The sequence below is a fragment of the Symphalangus syndactylus genome, chromosome 7 (assembly GCF_028878055.3).
Source record: "Symphalangus syndactylus isolate Jambi chromosome 7, NHGRI_mSymSyn1-v2.1_pri, whole genome shotgun sequence".
Lineage (NCBI taxonomy): Eukaryota > Metazoa > Chordata > Mammalia > Primates > Hylobatidae > Symphalangus > Symphalangus syndactylus.
The window spans coordinates 132401376-132427908 of NC_072429.2; the positions used below are offsets into that span (position 1 = coordinate 132401376).

General features: G+C 52.5%; 1 protein-coding gene across 5 annotated transcripts in view; it reads right to left on the reverse strand.

Annotated features, from left to right (window-relative positions):
• Nucleotides 1-3446: 3446 nt before the first annotated feature.
• Nucleotides 3447-26533, reverse strand: part of ST3GAL1 (ST3 beta-galactoside alpha-2,3-sialyltransferase 1) — a 116800-nt gene continuing 93713 nt past the window's right edge. For all 5 annotated transcript variants that reach the window (XM_055287323.2, XM_063643559.1, XM_063643560.1 and 2 more), the window contains 7 exons: nt 25012-25334; nt 24453-24808; nt 14501-14697; nt 13382-13561; nt 12008-12053; nt 10469-10588; nt 3447-8539 (listed from right to left, as the gene is read on the reverse strand). In XM_055287323.2, the coding sequence (XP_055143298.1) occupies nt 8366-8539; nt 10469-10588; nt 12008-12053; nt 13382-13561; nt 14501-14697; nt 24453-24758 (1023 nt within the window). In that variant the 5' untranslated portion in view covers nt 24759-24808; nt 25012-25334 and the 3' untranslated portion in view covers nt 3447-8365. The remainder of the gene's footprint in view (nt 8540-10468; nt 10589-12007; nt 12054-13381; nt 13562-14500; nt 14698-24452; nt 24809-25011; nt 25335-26533) is intronic.

Here is a 26533-nt window from a genome sequence, read left to right on the forward strand (position 1 = left end):
ACTTTCTATACCTAAACACAGCCCCCTCCTTGCGGCAGCCCCGTCAGCCTGGAAGGTGAGCCACATGCAGCCACGTGGGGGTCCAGAAAACAGGAAGCCTCTGCTTTTCACAGCTGAGCTGAGAGGTGACTGCGCTGAGGGCCCCAGGGTCTGATCAGTCAGCTGAGTCTTTTCCACCTGCAGGAGATGCAGGTCCAAGGGAACCAGAGGAGGGCAGAGCTGCCATATTCGGGGGGCTTAGGGCTGGGGAGAGGGAGAAAATGTTTCCCTGCACCAAGCTCCCTCCTCGACCACCATCTGCGGCCCGCTACTCCATGTCCCCTGCTTGGCAGACATGGGTCATTAGTCTACCCCTTACAGCAACCTTTCAGGGCAGGTATTATTATTACTTCTATATTTTGAGGGAGGAAACTGAGGCTCAAAGAGGCCAAGTCCCTTGCCTGCCTGAGGTACCTCACCCTGTGAAATGGTGGCAGTGTTAGTGTGGGCATGTGAATCAGCTTGGGCTACAATTTTAAAAATACCATAGATCAGTGACTTAAACAGAAATGTATTTGCTCACAGTTCTGGAGGCTGGAAGTCTGGGATCAGGAGGCCAGCGTGGTGGAGTTCTCATGAGGCCCGTCCTCCTGGCTGCTGATGGCTGCCTTTCACTGCAGCCTCACATGGTAAAGAAGTCTCTGGGGTCTCTTCTTCTAGGGCACTAACCTGATCATAAGAGCCCCCCATCACTTCATCAAACCTTAATTACCTCCCAAAGGCCCCATCTCCAAATACCACCCCAACAGGGTCTTAGGGTTTCAACATATACATGGGTGGGGGTGGCACAATTCAGTCTCTAGCAGTAGGATTGGAATCAAGCACTCACAAGATATTGGGGGGATACGGGCACATAACAGCCGCATCTCTGAGAAGCAGGTAACCTGGAATTTGCTGAACTATGAGGACTTCAAGTTCCAGCTGAAAATAACCAGGAGGGCTTTGACTCTGACACGTGGATGAAGCTTTATCTCCTTCTCCAGGAATGGATGGGCCCAGGGCAGGCATCAGAGGGAGGGAGGGGGCAGGGCAGATAGCTACATTGTTACCATCATTGCGATAGGGAATGTCATCAGGGTGATATCCCACAGGTGTTTGAACATGACCCCCAGAGTCCTTGAATGAAGCAACTAAAGCAGCAGAGGCTGGCCCTTCCCCAGCAGGTGAGGAAGGCCTGGAGAATCATACACATTTCCTCTCCAGGTCCCCTAGAGCATCGGCCTCCTGGACTTGCCTCAGATAGCCTCTGTCCCCTAGTAGGGGAGGAGCCTCTGAGGGTACACAGACAATTTCCTTTTGTGACATGAGGACCTTCGGTGAATCCTGTGTGAATAAACCACCTGCTAGAGGCATTGGGAGGACAAGCGGGGAGGCCCCTATGACTGGACGCTGGAGGACAGGGCCAATCCTCACCCCCTACCCTGCTAGGTGACACTGCGGTCAGGCAGGACGGCTGCCCCGGGAAGGTGCTCACTCACAGTCAGGGGCAAAGTGGCAGCCTCTGAGCCTCACCCCTGGTCACTGTGGGCCGTCGACAACCAGAAAGAAAAGAAAAACGAGGGGGCATGGGTGGGAAACACCAGCCGTGGCTGAACGTAGAGAATGAGCCAACAGGGTCGCCACACTCTCCTTTCAATCCCCGTGCACATTAAACATCCTGGGAAAGCCAAGAGGAAATCGGACGTTTCCACTTAGGAACTTCTTTTTAGTCCCTTCGCTTTTTGTTGACGGCCAAGCATGTGTTTGGAGCAGCCTCGCAGTTATTCCCAGGACTTCCCAGGGCTCCCAGGCCAAATCCTGGGAGGACCTGCATTTGGGGGAGGGGCGGGGGTGCAGAAGCAGATGGGCCTTGGCTCTGGTCCCAGCATCCAGGCAGGTGCCGGGGTGTCTTGGAGGAATGCCTTTAGGCCCTCAGGGCCCTCCAAGGAGGGCCCTGACAATTTCTTTCCCTGGCCATGGGCTCTAGCCTGAGACCAGGGTGTGATGTGCAGGACAGGGCGGCCAGGCGCTGGAGCCCTACAGAGCTGGCCTGGAAAAGTGGGCGGCGGGGCCGACTGCAGCATAGCACCACCTCGTGGCCGCTGGTCCACATTGCAGCTGTGATGTGAGGCCAACCAGGAGCGAATGTGGGGGAGGCTGTGTCTCCCATAGAGTGGAGGGGTGGGAGCGCGTGTTAGCCTCAGATGACGGCAGGGCCCTACTGTAGGGAGACGACAGAGAAGTGATGGGGCAAGGAGGAAAGGGAACTCGAGTTGAGGAAACAATGTAAGAGAAGATACACGGGCAACATGAAGGCCCGTGACAGGGGGCAGGAGCAGGACAGAGGCATGGGAGGAGGGAAACAGACCGGGCTCCCCAGCAGAGCCTTGCCGTTCATTTCAGTCTTGCACACGGCTCCTTCTCTGCTCCCGTGTCTGATGTGCTGATAACTAACATTTGTTGTTGTAAGCCTTTTGCGTGTGTTAACTCACTTAATCCTCTGTGTGTATTTATATAGAGGTATTATATCATTCCAAACTTAACCATCAGGAGATCAGGCAGCGAGGTTAAGTAACTTGCTCAGACTCACACAGCTAATAGGCAGGACCCAGGGCGGCCTGCCTCCAGAGCCCCTGCGTGAGTCTCTGCCCCATCCTTCCTCTGGGGCTGCCCTCAGAAGGTCCCCACAGACAGTGTCTCAAATAACTCAGGAAACGTCTTTGCTAAGCACAGTGACAGGGAGGCGGCAGAGCAGACAGGAGGCCCAGGACTGGAGAGAGGCGCCTGGCTGTGAACCCACCTCCACCCTCAGCCATGCAGCAGCCTGCAGGGCTGTTCTGAGAGTCAAAGATCACGCCCAGGGAGGCACTGTGTGCCATGCAAACCGGGAGGCCTGGTTACTGTGTATACCAATTTTATCTTACAGGCTCCCAACATTGGGTTTCTGAATCTGTTTTTTTTTTTTTTAAAGGGAGATTAGTGCCAACTTTGGACCAAACTCTTTTCCATCCCTGGGTGTGCCCGTCTGTCGGGGGAGGACAGGCACTAGCCCAGCCCAGTCAGGCCCTGGCCAAGGTAAATTCACTCAGCAAACGTTCAGGCAGGTGGTGCATGTCTACTGGGCCTCTGGAGATGCTTTTGTTTTTAATCTCACATCCCCTCTGACGGCCACTGTTGTTGTGCCCATTTGATACATGAGACAGGCAGCTGAGGTTCAGAGAACTTAGGTGACTCGCCAGTCACACGGCAGGGAATGGCACTCCTGGGCTTGAGAAGAGGCCTCTCCAAGGCCTACGCTGGGGCCTTCCTCTGTGTCCTGAATTCTGGCCATTCGGTAGTGGTGACGCCAACCCAGGAGGCCCTCTGGGCTGCAGTGTTGAAGGAGGCGCAAATGCATGACCCTTGGAGAAAAACAACAAACACACCCAAACAATAAAATAGCTCTTTGTTTATTCACTTTGATTTAGATCATTGGAAATATTAAACAATAAATAAAACAGCGGGGGCTGAGGAAAGCAGGATCTTGCTAACGTCATTCGAATGCATCCCAACCAGTGCTCAGCTGCGTAACGACATGGAGAGAGGCGAGGGGGAATAGAAAGCAAATTTGAAAACGCCAACAGCCAGACACACAAGACTGCACACGAGAAAAAGTGCTCAAGAAACTTTGGCTTTGAAGGGAATTCAGTGAAGGGAAGCGATAGTGCAGGAGGAAGGGAAGAAACCCAAGATCACCCTAAGGGGCGGGGGGCTGGAGGGGGAGGCCCTGACACAGGCTAGGGTTAAAGCTGACGTCCCACAGCTCAGGACGTACAACCGATGGCAGTTTTGTACTAGGAAGAAGCTGAGTGATGAGGCTTGGTGTTGGGATCGCCTGATGGGCTGGGAGGGAGGACGGGAGGTGTAAAGGCAGCTCACCCGCCCGTAGGAAATTCAGTGCTCTTTTGGTAAGAAAAAAAAGTTGGTAATGCCCTGATCCTGACAAGCTGTGAGATGCTGCCTTGCCTGTCTCTGCCTTTTCTTCTAAGTTTTCCTCCTTTTCTTTGCACAGGTGTCAGGTAGCACCCCAGGGGTGCAGGAGCTGGTGTTTTCATGACAAACAAAAATGGGGAGGTTGACTCTATCTCAAAACTGTCTAGCCCAGTCCACAGGGCAGGATAATCCTGATGGCATGTAGCCACATTTGCTGCAAACCAGATGTCTACGATGCATATAATGATACCCTTCTTAGGGGCGAGGACAGATGCTAGTTCCTGATGGCGCATGGCTGGTGTCCAGTCATCTTTAGCCAGGCAGTGGCCCCTCAAGGCTTGGGCTTCCCTGCACAAGGTATTTTTGATCCTAGCCAGGGGAGGGAGAGAGAGTTCTTTTGGTTTCCTTTTTACTTGTTTTTGGGCTACTTCAAAGCAAACATCCCAGTTCCAAATGTTTTTGTGGTTTGAATCCTGGCAAAGAGGCCAGGGTCACACCCAGGTGGGACTGGCCTCTAGCACCACCTTCTGGCCACAGCAGAGAATGGGATTCCATCAAAGCCTCTCAACCAGCCCTTTCCCTAAAGAGTCACCCAGATCTTAACTGCCCTCTCCACCTTCTTTTCTTTTTTCCCCTATTTTACCTTCTATTTTCTCATATCCGGCTATTCTCTCTAAGCCTAACCAAATGCTTTGCTGAATGATGCTTCGAAAAGCCGGAGTTTTAAAAGGCATTCATCCATTTATGAACTTTCTTCCAGTCCAGGATCCCTGCAGAGAACCAGAGGTTACAAATCTGCCCTGCTTTCTTCCCTAAAAAGTGGCTGAGGGGAGGAGAGGTGCATGTAGCTCCAGCTATAGCAAATCAGTGCCCTGACTCACTGGGGAGCCCCAGGGGGCTGGGATGTTGCTGACACCTCATGGGCCACCTCGTCAGCCCATCTTTGTAGCTTCAGGTTCAGCTCTGGGTGCTGCAGGCAGGGACCCCTCTGCTCCCTGCCTGAACGCAGGGCCAGTCTCCAGGGAACTCTCTGCAGAGTAGAAAGAGCTGTGGGCTGGGATTCAGGGGCCTGAGGGAGCCCCTGCCACTTCCTGCCCAGAACGAGTGCTCCTCATTCTCCTGCTGACAGCATGCATGTGCCTTTTGGCTAACACACACTCTTGTCTAATTCCCAGCCACCTTCACCCCAGGGATGAATTCCAGTTGGTTTAAGCCAAACTGGTGCACTTAATTCTGGCTGCAACAGCTGGATTCCGTTAAGTGCCCATTGCTAAGCCAATGAGACATAAGAGCTATCTGCTGGGCTATGGGAAAGAGAAACGCGGTCTCCTGCACTGGAGGGTGTGAGAGGGCCACCCAGGCAGCCTGCGGACAGAGCTCGGTGCTGAGAGAGCACAGGAGAGTCAGACACCTCCATTCTGGTTACGCTTTTTCCAGATGCTGAATGGAGACTCGCTGGGGAAGCCCGCCTCCAGACAATTTCAACATAGCGCCGGTAACACCCTATTTTTGCTCAAACTCTGACTTGTGCTATCTGTCCCAGACCGTTCACAATTGCCCGTCACTTCCCTCCTTCACACTCCACCAGGAAAAGGCCACACCTCCCTACACAGCAGCAGCCTTTTAGGAAATGTGCTCAACAGGAAAAGTGGTTTTTCTGATTAAACATCAGTAACTAGAGTCAACAGTCGCCGTCCTCTCCCGTGCCTGTCACTCTCCACTCCCCACCCAGCTGCAATGTGGCCTTGATTTTCTCATCAGTAAAATGGGGAAGCTGGATTTGGAGGCTGGAAGAGATCTCGCAGCTTGACCATCCTACTGGGAGGGAGGGAGGCCAGACGGAGGCCAGGCAACCGACCCAGGCAGCATCTGGCTCAGACACAGACACATCTTCATGTTGAGGGACATATTCTTACACAGCAAAACCCAGAGAAGTCGACTGCTCAGCCTGAGCCTGTCATCCCTGTATAGACTCAGCTTTTAGGAGAAGGGGGAGAGTTGAGGAGATAGCATCGCTCTCTGTATCAGTGTCTGATGATCTGGAGTCTGCCCCTGGGGTCACTCAGCCACTCAACAAACGTCTGTTGAGCTTTTCATGTCATATATGGGTGTGAGCTCTGCCCTTCGAGGCTGTATGTTCTGAATGATGACTCAGCGATTTACCAGCCTTTCTCAGAAAAAAAAAAAAAAAAAGTCTTTAAAGTTTTGGAGGATTTTAAAGCTGAAACAGGTTTTCTGTTTGTTTAACACATTCCCCATTCTGAACCTTTGAGAATCTAATAAAAGCTATGGAACCTCTCTCCAGAAAAATGCTCATATGCAGAGATTCAAGGAAAAAACCAAACTTGGCGTGCAACTTCCGGGGACTCTTGTGAATGGCCTGAAGCCACCTGTGACCCATAACTGATGTCCCCAAGCTCCTCCCTCCTCGTGTGCAGAGGGGGCTCCCCCGAGCCTGGGAGCACAGGCCCCACGCCTCCGTCACACTCCACCAGGAAAAAGTCACGCCTCCTCAAAGCAGCAGCGGCCTTTTCAGGGATATTTTCAACAAGAAAGTGGTTTTTCTGCTTAAACATTAGTAACTGGAGCCAACAGTCACCGTTCCCCACATTCCTGTCACTCTCCACTCCACACCCAGCAGCAATAAGGTTTCACGGAGTTTTGGAGACTCCTAGCCTGAGAATAAATCCAAGTCCACAGTGAGGAAGGTTGTGAAGGTTGGGTTGGAACAGGAGGATGCTGAGGACTTTCTACAAACCATCCAAGCCCTCATACCCCCAATATCCCACGTCCGAGGACTCCTACAAACCTCCTTTAAGCCCCCCCCATTTCCCAGCTACTGGGTGAGGCAAGCTTCATTAAAACACCAGGACCACCAACAGAGCCAGGGCACAGACAATGTCAGTTGAATAAAAAAAAAAAATCAATAAATAACCAGGAAGGCTAACGAGGAAAAGAGAGTAGCTGGGGAGTAAGAAGATGAGGTATGTGGCAGTCATCATTCCGGGGATGTCCTTGGCCCAGACCCCCAGTGACAGCCCCAAGATGGCCAGCAGGGACTTGACCCTGAGCTCAGGCCCTCGGGGAAAATGCTGCTGGCAGCCTCCTGTGTGGCTTTGGAGGTTATGGGCACCATATTGAACAGTCTGAGAATGAGAATGTATGTTCCATTCTGACGCACTGCTGGGTGGTGTTGAGTATCCTCAGAGCTTTGTTGCAATTCAGGTGCTGGCTCAGGAAACCAGAAAAGATGTTCCCAGCTATGGAGCAAGCAGGGCCGCTGGTGGGGGGTCCCTTTTCCCAAATAAGGGCTTTTGTGTCATTTCAGCCAATGCATGCTTTTCTTTCCCAAATACAAAGGCACATGGAAGTGGTCAGATCCGCTCTCGCCACGATTAGAACCACGAGACTGACTACTCAAAGGAACATCTGCTTGGGAAGAGGCATCTGCAGGAGTCGGAAACACGGCGCCAAGTTTGGGGGTTTTTTTCTTTTCTTTTTTTTTTTTTTTTTTCAGAGACAGGGTCTCACTCTGTTGCCCAGGCTGGAATGCAGTGGTGTGATCACAGCTCACTGCAGCCTCGAACTCCTGGGCATAAGAGATCCTCCCTCCTCAGCCTCTCTAGTAGCTGGGGCTACAAGTGTGTGCCACCATGCCTGGCTAATTTTTTTAAATCTTTTATTTTTGTAGAGACAGGAGTCTCACTGTTGCCCAGGCTGGTCTTGAACTTCTGGGCTCAAGTGATCCTCCCGCCTCGGCCTCCCAAAATGTTCGGATTACAGGTGTGAGCCATGGCACCTTGCCTCAAGTTTCTGTGAAAATCTTTGGGGTAGGAGCCTCTGGTGGCTCATAAATGAGCTTTGGGAAGATGACAGGGTTACCACGCCAAGTGAGAGGCCAGGCTTCGTGCAAAGAAGGGCAGCATCTCGCCCCGAGCGCCAGCACCGCCTGGCCTGTCTCTGTGCTGGAGGTAATCGCCACTCAAGTCTCTGCCCATCTTCCTGGGAAACTGTCCTGTCTCTCAGAATATAGGCGTCTTCTACATTTGTTCCCCAAGCTCACCCCAGGAGCCAAAATGGTTTTAGTATGTGGAGGTTGAACCTTTCCCAGCATCTCCCCAGCTCTAGGGCAGCAGTGGGGGGACGTTGTCCCCACTCAAGACAGGTTCCGAGACATGCTCTGCCACACTGGCAGAGCTTAGTGACCTTGCTGAATAGATGCTGCCAACGGCTGGGTGCAAGAGGCTGCGAGCGCTGCCCGGGCACACACCTGGGGCTGCCCCTCCAAGCTCCGGGATGGAATGACTCCGGCAAGATGCTGGGGCTAGAAACGCAGAGGGTGTGACAGTGCGTCCATCCTCAACCCTTCACTGCGTCATCTCCCCTTGAAGATCCGGATTTTATTGATGGAGGCCAAGGTGGCTGTCACGTTAGACTCAAAGTCTGCATCGTGCACCCCCGTCTTGCGAAAAGCCCCCGCGGATGGGTTGTTCTCCCAGTAGTGGTGCCAGTTCCCTTTGCTGTCTGCCCCGAAGCCATACAAGTCCACCTGTGGGGGCAAAGCAAAGATGAGAACCAGACAGCAGGGCTGCTGGTGGCAACTCTGAGAAAGGAAGCCTGTAGGCGTTCCTGGAATCCCACAGGACCATAAACAGCATTTCCAAGGACTCTGACTAACCCTTCATTAAAACCCTTCTCTATGTTCCTGGAACTCTCAGAGGTTTGGCGAAGCAAATGCAAGTTAAGTAAAACTCAAGTCCAATGCCAGAAGCACCCTGAGAGATTACTGCATGTGGGTGGTCTCAGGGGTCTGGGTCTTACCTCTGCAGCAAGTGCAACCTATTCTCCCAGGATTGAGGAGCTACGGAGGGAAGGAATAGGAAGGAGGGCATGGAATGGAAGACATTGGAAGGAAAGCAGGGCTTTGGGGCCAAGCAAGCTGCCCCATATCCCAGCTCTGCCACTCCATGGTGCCCTGGGCATGTGAAATCACTTGTTCGAGCCTCACTTTCTTCATCTGGAAAATGGGTCCAAGAATCACAATTGCAATGAGGCAGAGGGCAGGGCTGATCCCTTTCTTCTCTGAGACCAACATTCATCTGGTCCAGGCGCCCTCAGGGCCACTAGGCCAGGCCTTTCACATACATGACAAACGCTGTGCATTTATTCTGAGCCCAGCACCCTGCTGGCTGTACTGAAGTTCAGGCAGAGCTTGATCAGATGACAGCTGGGCACCTGATGGGGGAAGCAGACTTGGAGTTATAGCTTCTTGGAGTCACTGACTGAGTGGTCCTTGTTGGAAATGGGGCTAAATTCAGGGCTCCCACATCACAGAGGAGGGAGGAGCTGATGCCCTGAGAGGTCAGAGGAAGCTCTTTGGAGGAGGTGGCATGTGAGTTGGGTCTTGGAAAATGAGTACAAGATGACCGGAAGGAATTGCATGGAGGGGCTTCCAGGGGGAGGACGTGCTATCTGGGCTGCGATGTGGAAGATAGATTGGAGGGGTGGGGACAAAGAGGGGACAGGGGACAGCTCCATGCCACATGTGGCTTTCTCAGGAGATGTAACATGGACATGGGCCTGCTCCAGGGCAGGGACATTAGGGCCAAACAGGTGGAGGCGATGGGAGACAGGGCTCTCAGCAGAACCCCAAGCAAGGGTCCGGGACCAGCTGGCTGGAGGTGGCGGGGGGTGGGGAAATGACAGGGGCACCCACGTTTCTACCTGGGAACACCAGGGCAGGGCTGAGCCTGGGGACCTGCCTGGCAACGCCTCTGACCCTTCCTGGGATTTCCACCAGGCACCAGGCAGGGGGGCGCTGGGGCTGGGCTGGATGAGACAAGAAGGGACACGTGAGGGCGCTGCCTGCACCCAGGGTCAGGGAGGAAGTGGGGGCTGTGTGGCCTGACCTCCTGCTCCTCTTCCTGGGGTGGCAGCAAACCTCTCAGAGCATAAGTGGAAACCCGAACACAGCCTGGTGGACGGCGAAGGACATCGGAAGGGAAATGCATGCTTCTCGAGATCACTGGTTCTCAACCTTGGTAGACAGTGGAACCCCTGGGTGCCTGGCTCCCATTAGTTCTGGTAAAATTGGGCCAGGGTGTGGCCTGGGTGCTGGAACTTAGACCCACAGATGATTCTGAGGAGCAAGTGGGATTGAGAATGATAGCCTTAGACAATTCTCACTATGAGAATCTGCTCCTGTATCCGGAATCTGCTGCTAGATCCGAGCTTCTGCCACCATGGTCGTGGGCACTCACACAGAATGTGCCAGAACTCTTGCTCCTGAGAACTTCCTCATAGAGCACTGTTATTCACTAAAACACCCTGGGAGACACACGCTGCAAGCCCTGTCATAGAGACAGGGAATCCGAGCTTCCAGAAGAGGCAGGCTAGGTCTACCTGCCCTCCCCCTCCCTGGCTTCTCTTGGGAACACAGGACGGTGAGCTCCTTGTGGGCAGGGGGAGGGTGGCATACCTCATCGCAGACATGCATTGAGAAGATGACCGAGAGGATGCCAGTAGATGGGTATCGCCCGTGCCCTTGCAGCCAGTTGTCAAAGACATACTTGATGAAGGCTGGGTGGTAGATCAGGATCTGCGGGGATGGGAAGACATGGCCCTTAGTGAGTAATGGTGGGCAAAGGACATGGAGCGCCTGTCAGATGTACACACTATTGTGGCCATGCAGGCACAGCCATGAGCCTGATGGATACCCGTGCACTCGTGGGCTTCCGTGCTCGTAGGAAAGATGGACACTCATCCATATCACTGTGAGACAGAGGTGCTGAGCTAATAAGTGCTATGGAGAGCAATGATGCAGAGGAGGGCCCTACAGGACCATGGGAGGAGGATCGCTGAGCTGACACATAGAAAAATCCAAGGAGGCCAGGGAGTGAGAGGGGAGGCTGCTCAGGAGAAGGGGGCTCCAGGGAATAGCGTGAGGTGGGACCGGACACTGCCAATGAGTGAAGACATCTGCACCAAGCCACCTGATGATGGCTGGAACCATTGCCAATCCTTAGAATGACCTCACGTCCCAGGTTTCCCTCTCCTCATGCTACAGATAAGAAAACTGAAGCCCAGAGAGGCTAAGTGACCTGCCCAATGTCACACAGCCAGCAGTGGCTGAGCTGGGAGGGGGCCAGTATCAGGCCTGGCCCTGGTTCCACCACCCAAAGCCTGCCTTGAGGACAATGAAAGGGACTTCTCAGGCAGGAGAGGGCGTGCATATACAGAAAGCCAGTCTCCAGCCCCTAGGAATGGACTGGAAGGGTGGATTCTGTGGGTCTCTGGTAAACCATTCACCTCTCAGTGTGGCCTCCTACCATCTCTAGGAGGCTGTCCATTCCACCAACCCCACCCTATAGAGACACATAAGTGGCTCCTTCCCTGAGGCAGCACAGCCCAATGCAAAGGGCAAGATGCTGGAGGCACGGGGAGTCTTCAATTCTAGCCTTATCCAGAACTAGCTGTGTGTCTCTGGGCAAGTTTCCTGACCTCTCTGAGCCTATCTAAGTTTGACAGAGTATGCAAAAGGCCAGTGTGGTGGGCACCTCACTTCCCTCCTTCTTCTGCCCTTTGCCTATCTCTTGGCCAGCCCCATGCCAGGGGTCTGCTGGGGAAGATGGAGACATGGAAACAGATGGAGAAGCAGGAGGTGCAGCCTGGCTTTGAGAGTAATTCACAAACCGCAGCAAACACAGGGGTCCCCGGAGAACGTGTTAAAACCAGAATGCGGGGCGGCCAGTGCTTCTGATTCAGTAGCTTCGAGATGGGCCTGAGGATGTGCATCTGTGACAAACTCCTGGGTGATGCTGCTGGCCCGGGAGACCCCACTTTGAGAATCTCTCCCAGTGTTTGACCTCTTCCCCCAGGGGGATAGCTAAGTGGGAGATGCTACCTCCAGCGGCCTGGGAATCTGGGGGCTGTCTTGCAACTCAATGCCGTACCTTAGAGCAGAGCCTTAGATGAGGAAGCCTGAACTTAGAACAGAGGGGCCGGGGCCTCCACTCACCTTATCCTGTTTCACTCTGATCTTTGCAGGAACTGGGACGTAGGTGCTGCAGTTGGAGAAAGAGAAGCTGGTTAAGGGGGCAGGGGACAGGCCCAGGAACCTGGGCACGCAGTTCTGGGGGTAGTGGCTAGAGAATGGAGCAGGCGTAGCCTCTCCTGCCCCCTACACCTTCCCTCAGGGACCCCCACCTCCCTACCCCAGCCAGGTTTCTGCCCACAGCAACCCCCGATAGACAGCAGAGGGCGGCCTTTCCTAATTTGAGGGCATTCTTCTGGGTTTTGGCCCCTATTCCCCAAAAAGCTGAGGAGGACTTGCTCCAAGCACAGCCTTAAGGAGTGGAGTGGGGCCGTGGTGCCTCCACCTCTCAGGGCCAGAGCACCCTTGCCCAGCTGCTGGGGCACTGGCTGGTGAGGCCCGCGGCTGCCCCTTTCTCACCTGGGCAGTTGCATGCCCCCGAGTGCAAAGGTGCCAAAGCTGGTCCTACGGGTGCGATTCCTGCTCCCGGAGAGGCTGCAGCTGAGCCACACCTGGACCTGGCTCCCACCCCACCCCACCCCACCCCGGTCTGCCTCCCTCACTCCCGGTCTCCTGAGAGCACAGCCCCACCGTCTCGTGCACCCACATCCCAGGACTGGCTCTGTTCCTAGAAAACCTGGCCGAAGACAAGTCGGCTGGTGGAAATCTGGACATCAAAGCACTTCCCTTCAGTAAGGGTCAGATGAGAGCATAGGCTCTGTGTCGAGTTCGACCCTGGGCAAGGTGCTTGGCTGAGCTCCAGGGTCCTCACTGGGAGAAGCACCTAATGATAATGGCTATTGTGAGGATTCATTGAGATAATATGTGCCAAGTGCCACGTGCGGTGCCTGCTCAGGAAACTAGGCTCCTGATTGTCAGGGAAGCCACAGCCGCCTTGCTCAGCACTGCCTGCTCCGGGGTGGGGGGTGTGCCCAGGCTGCACCTGCACTCCCCACTCCTCATTTCTTAGGAACCCTCACCCCGCCAGGCTCACATAAGTTTGAAAAGCAAGGTGTTGTTATTTGTCAGGCTGCACTTCAGAAATAAAGGGAGGCTGAACTCACATGGGCCGACCCTCTCTAGTGGCGGCCCCTTCCCGAAGAGTCTCCAGGGTGCGTGGAGGTCCCTTTAGGAATTGTTAGCAAGACGACACTAAAGCTTGTGGTTTGTTAAGTCACAGGGAGAGAAGAGTTGGAGTAGTCGGGGAGGCGGCCACGGGAACTGGGCTTGTGCATGCCAGAGGAGGCTGGGGGAGGGGAGGCACCCCGGTGGAGGCACAGCAGGACCACAGCAGGGCTGGGGGACAGGGTGCCACTGCAGGGGGCAGAGCAGCGAGGTGGGGCCACAGGAGGGACTCACTGGGAAATGGTGCCTGTGGTGGTGGCGCTCACCACCCACTCCAAGTCGATGGTCTTGAAGGGCACCAGGATCATGCTGACATTATCTCCCACCTCCCGGAAGCTCTCAGGGTACACCAGATGGTGGGTGGTCTTGGTCCCAACATCAGCCTCAAACCCTGCCGTGGGCGCCTTGTTCATCCTGGGAGAGAAGGGGAGAAAGCTGAGTCTCGTAGCATGGGCACCTGTTCTCAGAGAGCCTGAGCGCTCCGAGAGAGTGAGCGTCCAGTGTGACTTCAGGGGTGTCACCTGCCTTCCCCGGGCCTCCTTCTCCTCGTCTGTAAAATAGAGACAATGAAGACACAGCTGGAAGGTTTCTGCTATTTTTCTCTCTTTCATGACCTCAAGGGAGTCTAGCCATCACCACTGCTGTCCGCCTGTCACAGACAATCTCATCCAAAGGGTATTTCCACAGCCCTTTTATTGCAGTCAAGGAAACCTGACTCTGATCCTTACCATGGACGTTCCCACGGGACACCTGGTACACTGAGGCTCCAAGAGGCAGGTAAGTGGTCTAAGGACTAAAGTCAGGAATCACAGACAGGAAAGACTATTCTAGAAGGCTGCTGGGGATGGCCAGCCCCCACCCCTGCACTTCCCAGCATGGAGCACTTATGAGTGGTGTGGTTAGAATGGCAAGCGACCCAGGACAGACTTGGGGCATCTTCCTGAAATACCTATTTCACTTGGCAACGGGGGAAAATGTATTTTACATAAAAGATGTGGTTTTATTATGGTCTAGATTACAAAATAGGGATGAATTTTAAAGATAAGAGTCCTCACATTAGTTTTGCCCTCTCCCCAGGCCTCCATGTGCCACGCTCCCAACAACAGGGGACCTCCCGTGTGTGGCTTCCTCTCTGCACGCAGAGGCCCTTCTAGTCCATTCCCATCCTGCAATGATGCAGAGATGGGGAAGCTGAGGCCCAGGGGGTGCAGTGTGGAGCCTGGGGTCCCTGGATAAGTATAGAGACACCAGGACTGAACCTTGCCTTCCTGAGCCTAAGCCAAGACACTTCCTACAGCTCCAAGGGGCCTCTGGGTGCAGCATGGTAGGCTTGGGAGAGGGTCTGGCACTCACCTGAGCACAAAGTCGTGACTGTCTATCTCAGGCCCATAAGAAGACCCCCTCAGGTTGCCCGAGTTGCCCACAACGGCGCAGCGCCGACAGCCCACCAACGCCTTCTCCAGCATGGGGTCCACGTTCCCAGGCACCACTCTGAACAGCTCCTTGATGGTGTTGTTGAAGTTATTGGGGGTCTTCTCCCGCTGGAGCCTCTGTGGGCAGAGGACAGAAGGGGTCAGCCTGGCTTTGTCGCTCCGGCTTCCTGGCAGCAGAGCCCCTGAGCTACCTGCTGTTGTTTACTGGGGCCTCCTGTTCACCCTTCTCTCTGTTGGGCCCCTGGAGATGGAGGCGGCTCACACACAGACACCTCCACTTCCTCCTTCAAGGAGACTAAGGGATACTCAGGAAGTAAAGAGATCATTCATGTATTCTGCAAGTGTTTACTGAGCACCTACTATGTGCCAGGCACTGCTGAAGCTGCTTGGGTGATCCAGCCACACCTGGCCTCAAAGGCCCCTCCCACTCTACATGTCATCAGCGTTTCTCCAACCTGCTCCTCCCTGGGGGCTCCCCTCTCTCTGAAAGGCCCTCCATCCCCCTACGTGTCACCACTTGAAAGAGAGAAAAATAGCAGAAGCCTTCTAGCTGTGTGTTACTCCCACCCTGCTCAGATACCGGGGCCCAGGGGCTGCGTGCTCCCACTCAAGCCTTAACAAGAAGAGCAAGGAGTAGGTGGAAATGCCAGTTCTCCAGCCCCGGCCAGGGATGGGGGACAGAGCAGTAGGGACGTCTGCCATCTTTCCTGCCTGACCCTCAGTTCCCCCGGCCCCAGGACTGCTGGGCTCCAACCAGATTGAAGAATCAGCAGTTTGCTGGACACACAAGGCCTCTGCGATCTGCCTAGCAAATTGTTTTCATCTTTTAAGACCTAGCCTGGGCCAGGTGCGGTGGCTCACACCTGTAATCCCAGCACTTTGGGAGACCAAGGCAGGTGGATCACGAAGTCAGGAGTTTGAGACCAGCCTGGCCAATATGGTGAAACCCCGTCTCTATTAAAAATACAAAAAAGCCCGGCATGGTGGCAGGCGCCTGTAGTCCCAGCTACTTGGGAGGCTGAGGCGGGAGAATTGCTTGAACCTGGAAGGTGGAGGTTGCAGTGAGCCAAGATTGCACCACTGCACTCCAGCCCGGGTGACAGAGCGAGACTTCAACTCAAAAAAAAAAAAAAAAAGACCTAGCTCGAGGGTCAGCTGCTCGCAGACTGAATGCTAGTTTTACTCCCAGGGTGACTAAATATCCTTATTTGCCCAGGTTAAGGGGTTTCCCTAGATGCAGGACTCTCAGTGCTAAAACCAGGATGAGTTGGTTTCACTAATGGCCCCCGGTGGTTTCACTATTGGCCCCCGCTGCACGCCCAGGCCCGTCCACCGCCTCAGGTGGAGCTCTGGCCACACTTTGTAGTGATGCCTGTTGGTGCCTCAGCCTTCCTCACTCGTGGTAAACCCTGGAGAGGTTTCATAAAAGTGTTGCATCTGACCCTGTCCCCATGCCACAGTGCTGTGTCATTTCACTGTGGGTGAGGTAGGATGCTCTGAGGCCAGAGAGGTAAGCAACTCATCCCAAATACAAACCAGGATTTGAATCCAGGCTTCTAGAAACCCACCAGCAGGTTTCTCCCACAACACAACCCTGACTCTGGCTCTTGGAATCTTGGCCTTTGGAAAGCCCAGACCTTGGTTTTTGGGGTAGGGGTGATAAGCTGTGGGGTGGTTTCCATCGGTTACTCCAGGCCCCAGGGGCAAGGAGTGGCTGAGAGAGGAAGGAGTGACCAGCAGTGGCTTTGGCCACTGTCCAGAAGATGAGTGACCTGGGCATATGTAGGGAGATCCCGGGGCACCCAGTCCCCACTGCAATGGAAGGAATCGGATGCCCCAAGGGGAGGCACACAAGCAGAACCAGATTGCTCTTCCAGTTACACCCAGGCAGCCTCTCCTCTGGCTTAAGACTGTTAGACACGTCATGGGGAGCAACACGATCTGAACCACACTTCACACCCACTGCTACAGTTATCATAAGTAAAAGTGCAAAACATCGAGTCGGTGAGGATGTGGAGAGAACGAACTCGTGCATTGCTGGTGGGGATGTAAAACCGTGCAACCGAGGTAAAAACCAGGTGGTTTTTCAAAAGGTTAAACAGAACAACCATGTGGCCTACCAGCTCTACTCTTACGTATATACCCCCAGAAATTGAAAACAGGGTCTCAAGCAGATATTGGTGTACCCATATTCAAAGCAGCATTATTCATAATAGATAAAAGGTGGCAGCAACCCAGTCTCCAGCAATGGATGAATAAACAAACATAATATGTTCCAGACATATGATGGGATATTATTTAGCTATAAAAAGAAAATTTTGAAATCGGTTACAACATGGATGGACCTGGAAAATACTATTACGATTAGCGAAAGAAGCCAGACACAGAAGGATAAATATTATATGATTCCACTTACATGAGGTACCTAGAGTAGTCAAATTCCTAGAGACAGAGAGTGGCAGCGTGGCTGTCAGGGGCTGGGAGGAGGAGGAAGTAAGGGGAAGTTACTGTTTAATGGGGACAGAGTTTTTGCTTCGGATGACAAAAATCTGCTAGTTATGGTTATAGATAGTGGTGATGGTTACACACGCTGTATATAGTTAATGCTACTGAACTGTACACACACAAGTGGTTAAAATGATAAATATTATGAATATGTTGTCACACATGCAAATGTGATATCCAGATAAAATGCCTGATTCTGATGGGATTGCCCAGGGCGGCTCCATGATCCTGAATATGCGGAACCCCCCCAGGGGCTTGCTAAGGCACAGATCTCACTCAGTAGGTTCAAGCTGACCCTGAAATCCTGCATTTCTAACAGACTCCCGGGCGATGGTGCTGCCAGGGCTGGTGGGGCGACCACACTCTGAGAGCCCCAAGGTAGGGGACCACAGCCAGACTCCCCTGAAGGAACCTCCACGGAGGTCTCCAACCAGCAAGGGCTGCTGTGCCCCTTAGGCTTGTGAAGATGTGCCCAGGCCCAGGGGGTGGCCTTCCATCACGCCGCTACTTTGATTTGGGAGGCTGGCACCGTGTATCCATCATGCAGTGACATTTACTGAGTGTCTACTGGGTGCCACAGAGGCCTGAGAAGCCAGGACTCAAGGTCGGCCATGGACGTGTGTGGAGAGTTTGCTGCCTGCTTCACACAGCACCACATCATCTCACTGGACTCTTACAGACTTACTTTTCTTTAATGACTCATTTAAGAAAAATAAATTGATTGATTGATTTGAGATGGAGTCTCACTCTATCGCCCAGGCTGGAATGCAGTGGTGCGATCTCGGCTCACTGCAACCTCTACATCCTGGGTTCAAGGGATTCTCCTGCCTTAGCCTCCCAAGCAGCTGGGATTACAGGTGTGCACCACTGTGCCTGGCTAATTTTTGTGTTCTTAGTAGAGACAGGGTTTCACCATGTTGGCCAGGCTGGTCTCGAACTCCTGACCTCAGGTGATGCACCCGCCTCAGCCTCCCAAAGTGTTGGGATTATAGGTGTGAGCCACCATGCCTGGCCAAAAAATAAAAATAAATTTATTAGAAAGGAAATCTCTCATCTCTACCACAAGTAGAAAGCAAGAATTACCTGGCAGAAGTAAAATGGTAGTTGTACAATGCAATGAAAACAAAACTACTGTATTCGGTTCCAGCTCTACCCTGCTGCCTGCCCAGGGGCAAACTCTCGTCTCCCTTAGAACAAGGCTGACAAGCGCTGACAAGGTGCAAAGTAAGACACCAGGCCAAACTGAAGCCCCAGCACTGCAGAGACAGGCAGGAAGGAGGGACGGCAGGAATGACCTCTGTGATGGGCTCTGTGATGCGACTTTCTCTAGTGCCCTGCCTCACCTAACATCACAAGCCCCACACTTCAGAAATCTCAGATCCGTTCCAATCTTTCACTGGCAAAAGGGGAAACGGAGGCCTAGGCCCTGGAAAGCGTTCACTTGAGGTCACAGAGTGAGTGCAGGGCCAGGTAGAGCTCAGATGGGAAACTGGCTCTTTCTCTAGATTATCATAGTAAGTCCTCCCCACACCAGCTGAGATGGAGCAGGCAGGTTACTCCACGTGGCATCACTGTTTTGGGAAAGAAATATTCTGGTTTTCTCTGCATTTTGTCGGTGACAATAAAAGAACGGCAGTGCTGGCTGGGCGCGGTGGCGCACGCCTGTAACACTTTGGGAGGCCAAGGCAGGCGGGTCACCTTAGGTCAGGAGTTCGAGACCAGCCTGACCAACATGGAGAAACCTGGTCTCTACTAAAAATACAAAATTAGCTGGGCGTGATGGTGCATGCCTGAAATCCCAGCTACTCGGGAGGCTGAGGCAGGAGAATCACTTGAACCCGGGAGGCAGAAGTCGTGGTGAGCCAAGATCGCGCCATTGCACTGCAGCCTGGGCAACAAGAGCGAAACTCCATGTCAAAAAAAAAAAAAAAAAAAAAAAAGTATGACAGTGCTACTGATATGAACACAGGACAGAGTGTTTGGAGGTTCAGGGACACGCCCTCCCCAGCCTTCCTGACTAGTTTCCAAGTATATGTCTCTGTATACAATCATCGCTCAATCAATGCCTGCCGCCTGGTGGCCTGAGCGCTTTGTAGAAGCACGGGGCCTTGGGTCGGCTTCCCTGGAAGCAGAGGCTGGGGCACCGATGCAGGTGTCCATGGTGGGTGCTGTCTGGAGAGGGACGAGGAGCAAGGCAGGAGAAGGAAGGGGAGGTCTCCATGAAGTCAAGCACTGCAGGCCGGGGGCGACGGTGGGCGAGGCAAGTGAGGAGTCGGGCAAGTGGGATAAGGAAGCCCACTCATGCCCAGGGGCACGGCCCGAGAGCAGGCATCTCCTTGAAGCTGGAGCCCTGGGTGCCTCACCTCACCCTGCACTCGGGCATGAGACACAGGAACTCTGGAGCACGTGCTGTGGCAGTTTGTCCTGTCTTGAGGCACAATGGCTGGAAGTCGTCCCTATCCACAGGCCACACCCGTCCCGAGAGTGTTGGGAAGAGGTACTCGCGCTCCCTTCCCACCCTCCTTCCTCCTTCCATGGCCAGTGAATGATGCACTGCCTTCTGAGCATCCTCCCTTAGACCCTGGAAATATCAGTCTCTGGCCTTCCACACATGGCTGGCACCACTGGGGCCTCACCACAGGCCTCGTTCCAATCCCCAGCTGCTGCTGGTTTCCCTGGCCCCTTTGGCATTCAAGCAGCAGACACAAGCATGCTAGGTAGTACAGGCTCAAGATATGTCCATTGAATAAGTGAATGACAACTGCTAAAGCTAACACACATTCATTCATTCAACTCATCACAACTGAGCCCCTACCACATCCCCGGTGCCGTGTGGAGTGGACAGGTTAGCGCAGTGACAGGCAGTGCTTAGAAACGGCTCATGCAGGACTCAGATGGCTCACCCTGAGCAGAAGCGCATGTTCTATGGTTGCTCTATGCAGGGCCCTATGCTGAGAACCTGATAGGCAGCTTCTCACTGAGTTTCTATAACGGTTGTATGAGAAAGGTGATCTTATAGACCCATTTTACAGGTGAGGAAACTGAGGCTTACAGAGGTGAAGTGAGTTTCCCAGGACCAAGACAGTTTGAATATCCTGGGCCAGACTCCAGATCATGTCCTTTAACTAGAAGGGGATCTGACTGTGCCCTTTGACAGCGGGTGAACTGGTAAGTGCAAAGTGAGGACAATGAGATACCTACACCCTCCTGGCGGTGGGGGTGGTAAGGGCAAGGCAGTGGTACCTGGAAAGCTGGGCCCAGGACCTGGTCAGAGTTGGTGCTAGGTGCCGGGTGGACAGTATGATGGTATTATTTTACATTTGGGCACTGGGAATGGATGTCTGGGATGGGAAGATGCCTTAGGAGGGCAGGGGACGGAAATCAGGGGAGGGTTGCACTCTTTCTGTTCCTTGAGAATGTTCCCTGCATATCACAGAATGGTTTCCCAAGTTGGGGACAAGTAGAGAAGGCAGAGTCAGCATTTGACATGGCTTGTCTCTGAATTGGACATGGGGACTGGGGAAGAAGGAATCCCTGTTCCTGGGTGTCTGGGACAGAGACCCGAGGAGAGGGTCACAGGGGTCAGTAGGTCCAGCCTGGGATGGTGGTGCAGTCTCTTCACTTGCAGGGCATGGGGCTGATTTGTAAACTCAACTCAACTCAACTCAACTCAACTCAACTCAACTCAACTCAACTCAACACAATTTAACTCAACTCGACTCAACTCAACTAAAAGAGTGAGCCCGGGTGACTGCTCCTGTGTCCCTGTTCCTGCCAGGGCTGGGATGAGCTGGAATTGTGATGCCCACTTGACTGATTAGGACTATGAAGCTCAGGGCAGGATGGGAGCTCAGGACCTCACATTCTCACCTAAGATTCTTCCAGCCCCCTCAACAGTAAGGGGGAAACCGCCCCCATGATTAATTATCTCCCACCGGTTCCCTCCCACAACATGTGGGAATTGTGGGAGCTACAATTCAAAATGAGATTTGGGTGAGGACACAGCCAAACCGTATCAGGACCCAAGTCCCGTTCCGTTCATGAAATAGTCCTGCCTGCAGGGGGGCCTTTAAGCAGAGCAATGGCGCAGCCTGGAATTCCCAGGATGTCTTTGATGTCAAATATTCCATGCCTGTATCCTGATTCTTTATTCAAAGCATGTGGTTTCTGTATTATCTATGCATTTTTTAGAACCCCAAAGCTCTAATGCCCTGCTCCTTTCTGTTGATTTCCAGAGGGTGAAGCCCCATTCCTTCCAAGTGGCTACCCTGGGATTAGCCACCAGAGGCTAAACTTCAGAAAAAGACTGCAGAGAAGGGCTGCAGGTAGGGCAAGACATCTGGTAAATGGGAAACAACTAAGTAGAAATATATTCAGCCTTAATTAGTACTGAAAAAAAAAAAACCAAAAAAAACCTAAGTTCAGTATTACTTGCCCATTAAACCAACAAAAATAAATACAATTGTTAAAACGAATGTTTGCAGGGTTGTAGAGAACCTGGTGAAGTAACTTGTTTCTCCCATGTAACACGAAGGAACCTGCGACTCAGTGAGATGAAGAGCTTCTTCAAAGTTACTCCTGATGGGACCTATAAACTCTGAGACAAAACCTAGGAATGCTGATGCCAGGCCCCAGTTCCTAAGTCTACATTATAGCCTGTGTTCTTTGAAGACACATGGGTTATATCCAGAAGCTGATGTTTTTCCCTTATGCCTTTTTAACCCTCCTGGGCGACACCAGCCTAAGAGCTTTAGAAACCACCCTCCCCAAGAAGAAAGATCGATACTGTCTTGGTGATGCTCTCTAATAACAGTTTTTAATACGGTATTTCCAGAGGCTGGATTTGATGTTCTCTTTTGCAAAAGTCACCTAACTTTTCTGAGTTTCAGTTTCCTTATCTGTAAAATGAAGACAAAGGCCCCCAAGTTTCTCCTTTACCTGCTGATATGTAAGGTCCCTTCCTGTTTGATTTATATCCAGGCTGTGTAGCACCCTGTTGGTCCCAAAAGGCCTTTGCAAACAGAATCCCATGGTGACACTGAGTATCACAGACTCCACGCTCTAAAGAGGAAGTTTGTACTTAATGTGGTCCCAGCAACTGCTGCTACAGGGGGAATCAGATCCAGAGAGGAGATGGGATGTGTGTGAAGCCACCTCTGCCATCAATGTGTCATTTTCCCAACCCTGCTGGTTCTCAAGGGAGGGCAACTTTGTGCATGCATGTGCACCAACACACACGCACACCCCACCTGGGACACCTGACAATGTCTGGAGACCTTCTGGCTATCGCAACTAGGGATGGGGCACTCCTACCATTTAGTAGGTAGAGGCCAGTGATGCTGCTAAACATCCTGCAATGCACGGGGCAGCCCTTGTGACTAAGGCTGATCCTGCCTCACAAGTACATAGTGCCGAGGCTGAGAGCAGACCCTAACCCTTACCATGCCTGGCTCACCACTTCCTTCCCTAGACCCTTGGATCTTTGAAAGGGAAAAGACCCTACCTGCCCGGTTCTCTGTCACCTCCCCAGAGCCCACCCCAGGACCAGCACACAGTGGTGCTCAACACAGATTAGCAAACCAGGACTCAGCCAGGCCTTCGGAAGCATAGCCCAGGGCGTTCGACCCTTCTAAGTTTCACGCATGTTTTCTGTACACTTCCAATAGACCTTCCTCCAGAATCTACCTGGATAACCTCTCTGAATCCTTCATGATGAGCCTGGCCATCACCTCCTGTGGGAAGCCTTCTGTGATAACCCCAGGCTCCAAGGGGAGTTGGACATGAAGACCATCGCTCCTGCGCGCACTTCCTGCACAGCACCTATCATCCTGGCTTGAGTTTGTCTGTTTTCCCTTCTCTCCCCATCACTCCCGCAACCCAAGAAAGGAAAGACTCTATCTTTTCCATCTCAATGTAGTGATGCTTAGCATATAGTAGGTGCTCAATAAATAAGAAATGAACACATATATCTTGCTCTTCTTCGATCTATTTTGCATTTAACAATGGGAATGACCTTTCAAATGATAAGATCAGATGAAACCCCCTGACAAAAATTCTACAGTGACTTCCTGTTGCACTTACAAGAAATCCCAGAGTCCTCCCCTGGGTCTTGCTGACTCTCAGGCCTCGTCTCACTGCACCTCCCCTGATTTACAGCCCCCAGCCGTGCGGAGCTCCTCTACTCCCCAATACATCCAGCAGAGGCCACCCTCGGGCTCCTGCACCCGCTGTCCCAGACACCTGCAGTGCACGGTCCTGCTCTTCTCATGGCCGCTGCCTTCTCTGCCTGTGGGTCTCAACTTGAGTCCTGCTGTCTGAGAGAACTCCCTGGTGACCCCATTTACGGAAGCCCCCCTCTAAGTTTCTATGATAAACCTCATTGGATCTGTCTTCAGAGCACTTCTGTGTGAGCCTACCTTGTTTATTTCTTATCTTCCCCTCCTAGTCAGAATAAAATTCCATGAGATAAGGATCTCTCTCTCTTTTGCATTTCAATAGCTGTAGTGGGTGAAATAGTGGCTCCTAAAAAGATATGTTCAAGTGCTAGTCACCTGAATCTGTGAGCATGACATTTGGAAAAAGGGCTTCTGCGGGTGAAATTGTTGAGGATCTCTGCATGAGATCATCCTGGATTAGGGTGGGCCCTAAACCTGATGACAGGTGTCCTCATAAGAAAAGGAGAGGGACATGTGAGACATAAAGGGACACAGGGAGGAAGGCCCCGTGGAAGTGGAGGCAGAGGCTGGACTGTTGCAGCTCTGGGCCTAGGAACACCCAGCACTGCCGGCAGCCGGCAGGAGCCAGGAGCGGGCCTGGGGCGGCTTCCCCCTCAGAGCCTCCAGGAGGAGCCAAGTCTGCCCATAATTTGATTTCAGACTTCTGGCCTCCAGAGCTGCGAGAGGATGCACTTTTGGTGTTTTGAGCCATGAATTGTGCAGAAATTTGTTATGGCAGCCACGGGAAACTAAAGCCGTGCTTCCTGCTCTGACTTAGATATAATAGATCCTCAATAAATAGTGTGGGACAATAATCTGAATCCTACTAACTGCCTGGCAGGGCCCCAGGTGTACACAGGGACTGAGCATTTAACTCTGGGAGCATCTGACTCTCATTACCAGACCCCTACCCTCAGCCCAGACTCCCACTTTCAGGCCAGGCCTCCCACTGTCATCCAGATCCCCACTCTCAGCCCAGACCCCGCTCTCAGTCCACACCCCGACTCTCAGCCCAGACCCCGCTCTCAGTCCACACCCCGACTCTCAGCCCAGACCCCGCTCTCAGTCCACACCCCAACTCTCAGCCCAGACCCTGCTCTCAGTCCACACCCCAACTCTCAGCCCAGACCCCGCGCCCAGGCAGCATCTCACCAGCCACCATTGGTAGGTGTCGTCCTCCAAGAGTGCGTTCTGGGCAGTCAGCAGCGGCTGCATGGTCTGGTTGAACCTCTCGTCAAACCAGGCCGAGAGCTGGCGCTGCCTGATGCAGTGGGTGCAGGTGCAAGGCCTGTGCTTGATAAACCTCTTGAAGTTCTCGGAGAGCCCCAGGACCATCTGCTTAGGGAGCCAGGTGGTGGGCACCATGGTGTGGGAGTAGTTTAGGAAGAAGGAGGTGGCCAAGATGAAGAACACGATGAAGGTGAGCACTTTCAGGCTCCTCTTCCGCAGGGTCACCATCTTCGCAGTCCTGATGGTGGCCTCCCACGATGGGTAGCAGGAACTCCCTCCTAAGAGAGGAGAAAAACGGAAGAAAAATCCCAGAGGTGGAGGCTCAATTAGAAGGGATGGCGGGAATTCCAAGGGAGGACACAAGGGCCGCTAAGCTCGATTTCACTCCCACTGGGGGATGACCCCCAACTGTGTCCCAGACACTGCTGTGTGGTAGACCAAGGCCATTCGTGGCATGTTGGCTTTGCTTGCATATATTTACCTTTTCAGAAAATAAAGTAGCCTATTCTTCTTCAATCCTTAAAGAGCTGATAATGTCTCTTCATCAAGCTTTAACCAGCGATTTCCTTTCCCATCCAGAGAAGATAAGGGGTCATTAATCTCTGTGACAGTCCAGGGTCCCTCAGGAGCGACGACCTCGAAGAAAGGGTCTTGGTATAGCCCGGAGGGAAGCTGTCTCTGCCGTCCTCCTCCAACTGTGGTTTCTGATGATCCTTAATTAGGGCTTTTTCTTTCCCATCCTGTTGCCAGGGACATGGTGGGTATGCAACCAGCTTGATGAAGGCACAGAAGGTTGTCTGTCATCTGCAAAGAAAAGGAGGAAGAAAATAGGGTGAGATTCTGTGATCCTGCTATAAAAAATGTTTCTCTCCACATCTCCACCAGGATGTATTCCGTGGTCTTCCTTCTGGTGTCATGCCAACCTGGCAGGTGGCTCTGGATGGTTTATCTACATTTGTGAGCCTCAGTGCGTGCATACAATGGATGTTATCATCTATTTGCAAGGTTATTATGGGATGCAGAAGGTGTCCCCTCCATGTTTCCAACAAGAATCTAGCACACTGACAAACTCAACAAACATTTGTCAAAGAGCTCGTGATGCATGTAGGTACAATACACACAGGGATTGTTAAATGCATGTTATTTGCCTTTCTCTCTACTTCATTCTCTTCCAGATTTTGGATTTCGGCAACAAGCACAACAACAATGGTATGCTTAGAGTGGCCCAGGGTTCCTTTTACCTGGGCATTCAAGCTCTGCCAATTGGCCTCAGTTCCATAAAAAGGGGCCAGGTTCAAATTGTGATTTCCCAGCTGTGGAGCCTTGGGAAAGTTATTCAACCTTCCTGACCCTCAGTTTCTTCTTCTGCAACACCTACTTATAGAATGGTTATGAAGATAAGATAAAATGATGTATGCTGGGCTTCTGGTATCTATTAGGCCATTGCTGAACTTTAATTTTCCTTCTTCAACATGTGAATGAATCAATATTCTCTGATGATCCACTAAGAGCTGAGAGGATGAGATATTCATGCATACGTATCTCTTCAGATAATCCTCAGAATATACTGCCAGCTAGATACTAGTTTCTCTTTTTGTCTTGGAAGAAACTGAGACTCAAAGAGCTTAGATGACTTGCCTAAGGAAAGGAAGGTGCAGGATCTGAGTCCAAATCCACAGTCCTCTGATTCCTTGCATCTGGAGGGGTTCAGGGACCAGGAACAGGGAGTTGCGGGGCTCTACCCTGGAGCAGACACCTGACTTGTTAACTGGTCTTCAGATTACTATGGCTGGAGGGATATAGAGCAAGGGGGCAGTATTCTTTTGAAGAAGGCAAATGGGTACCTCTCAAATGCCCATTGGAGACCCCCTGGCTCTCACCCACACTTTGGGATTTCTGTATGGTACAACTGTGGTTACACCTCTGCCCTGGAGCATGGTCTCTTTGGTCTTTGCTTGGAATGCTGAAGAATGGAAGGAATCTGATCGATTCCTCCCCATCCT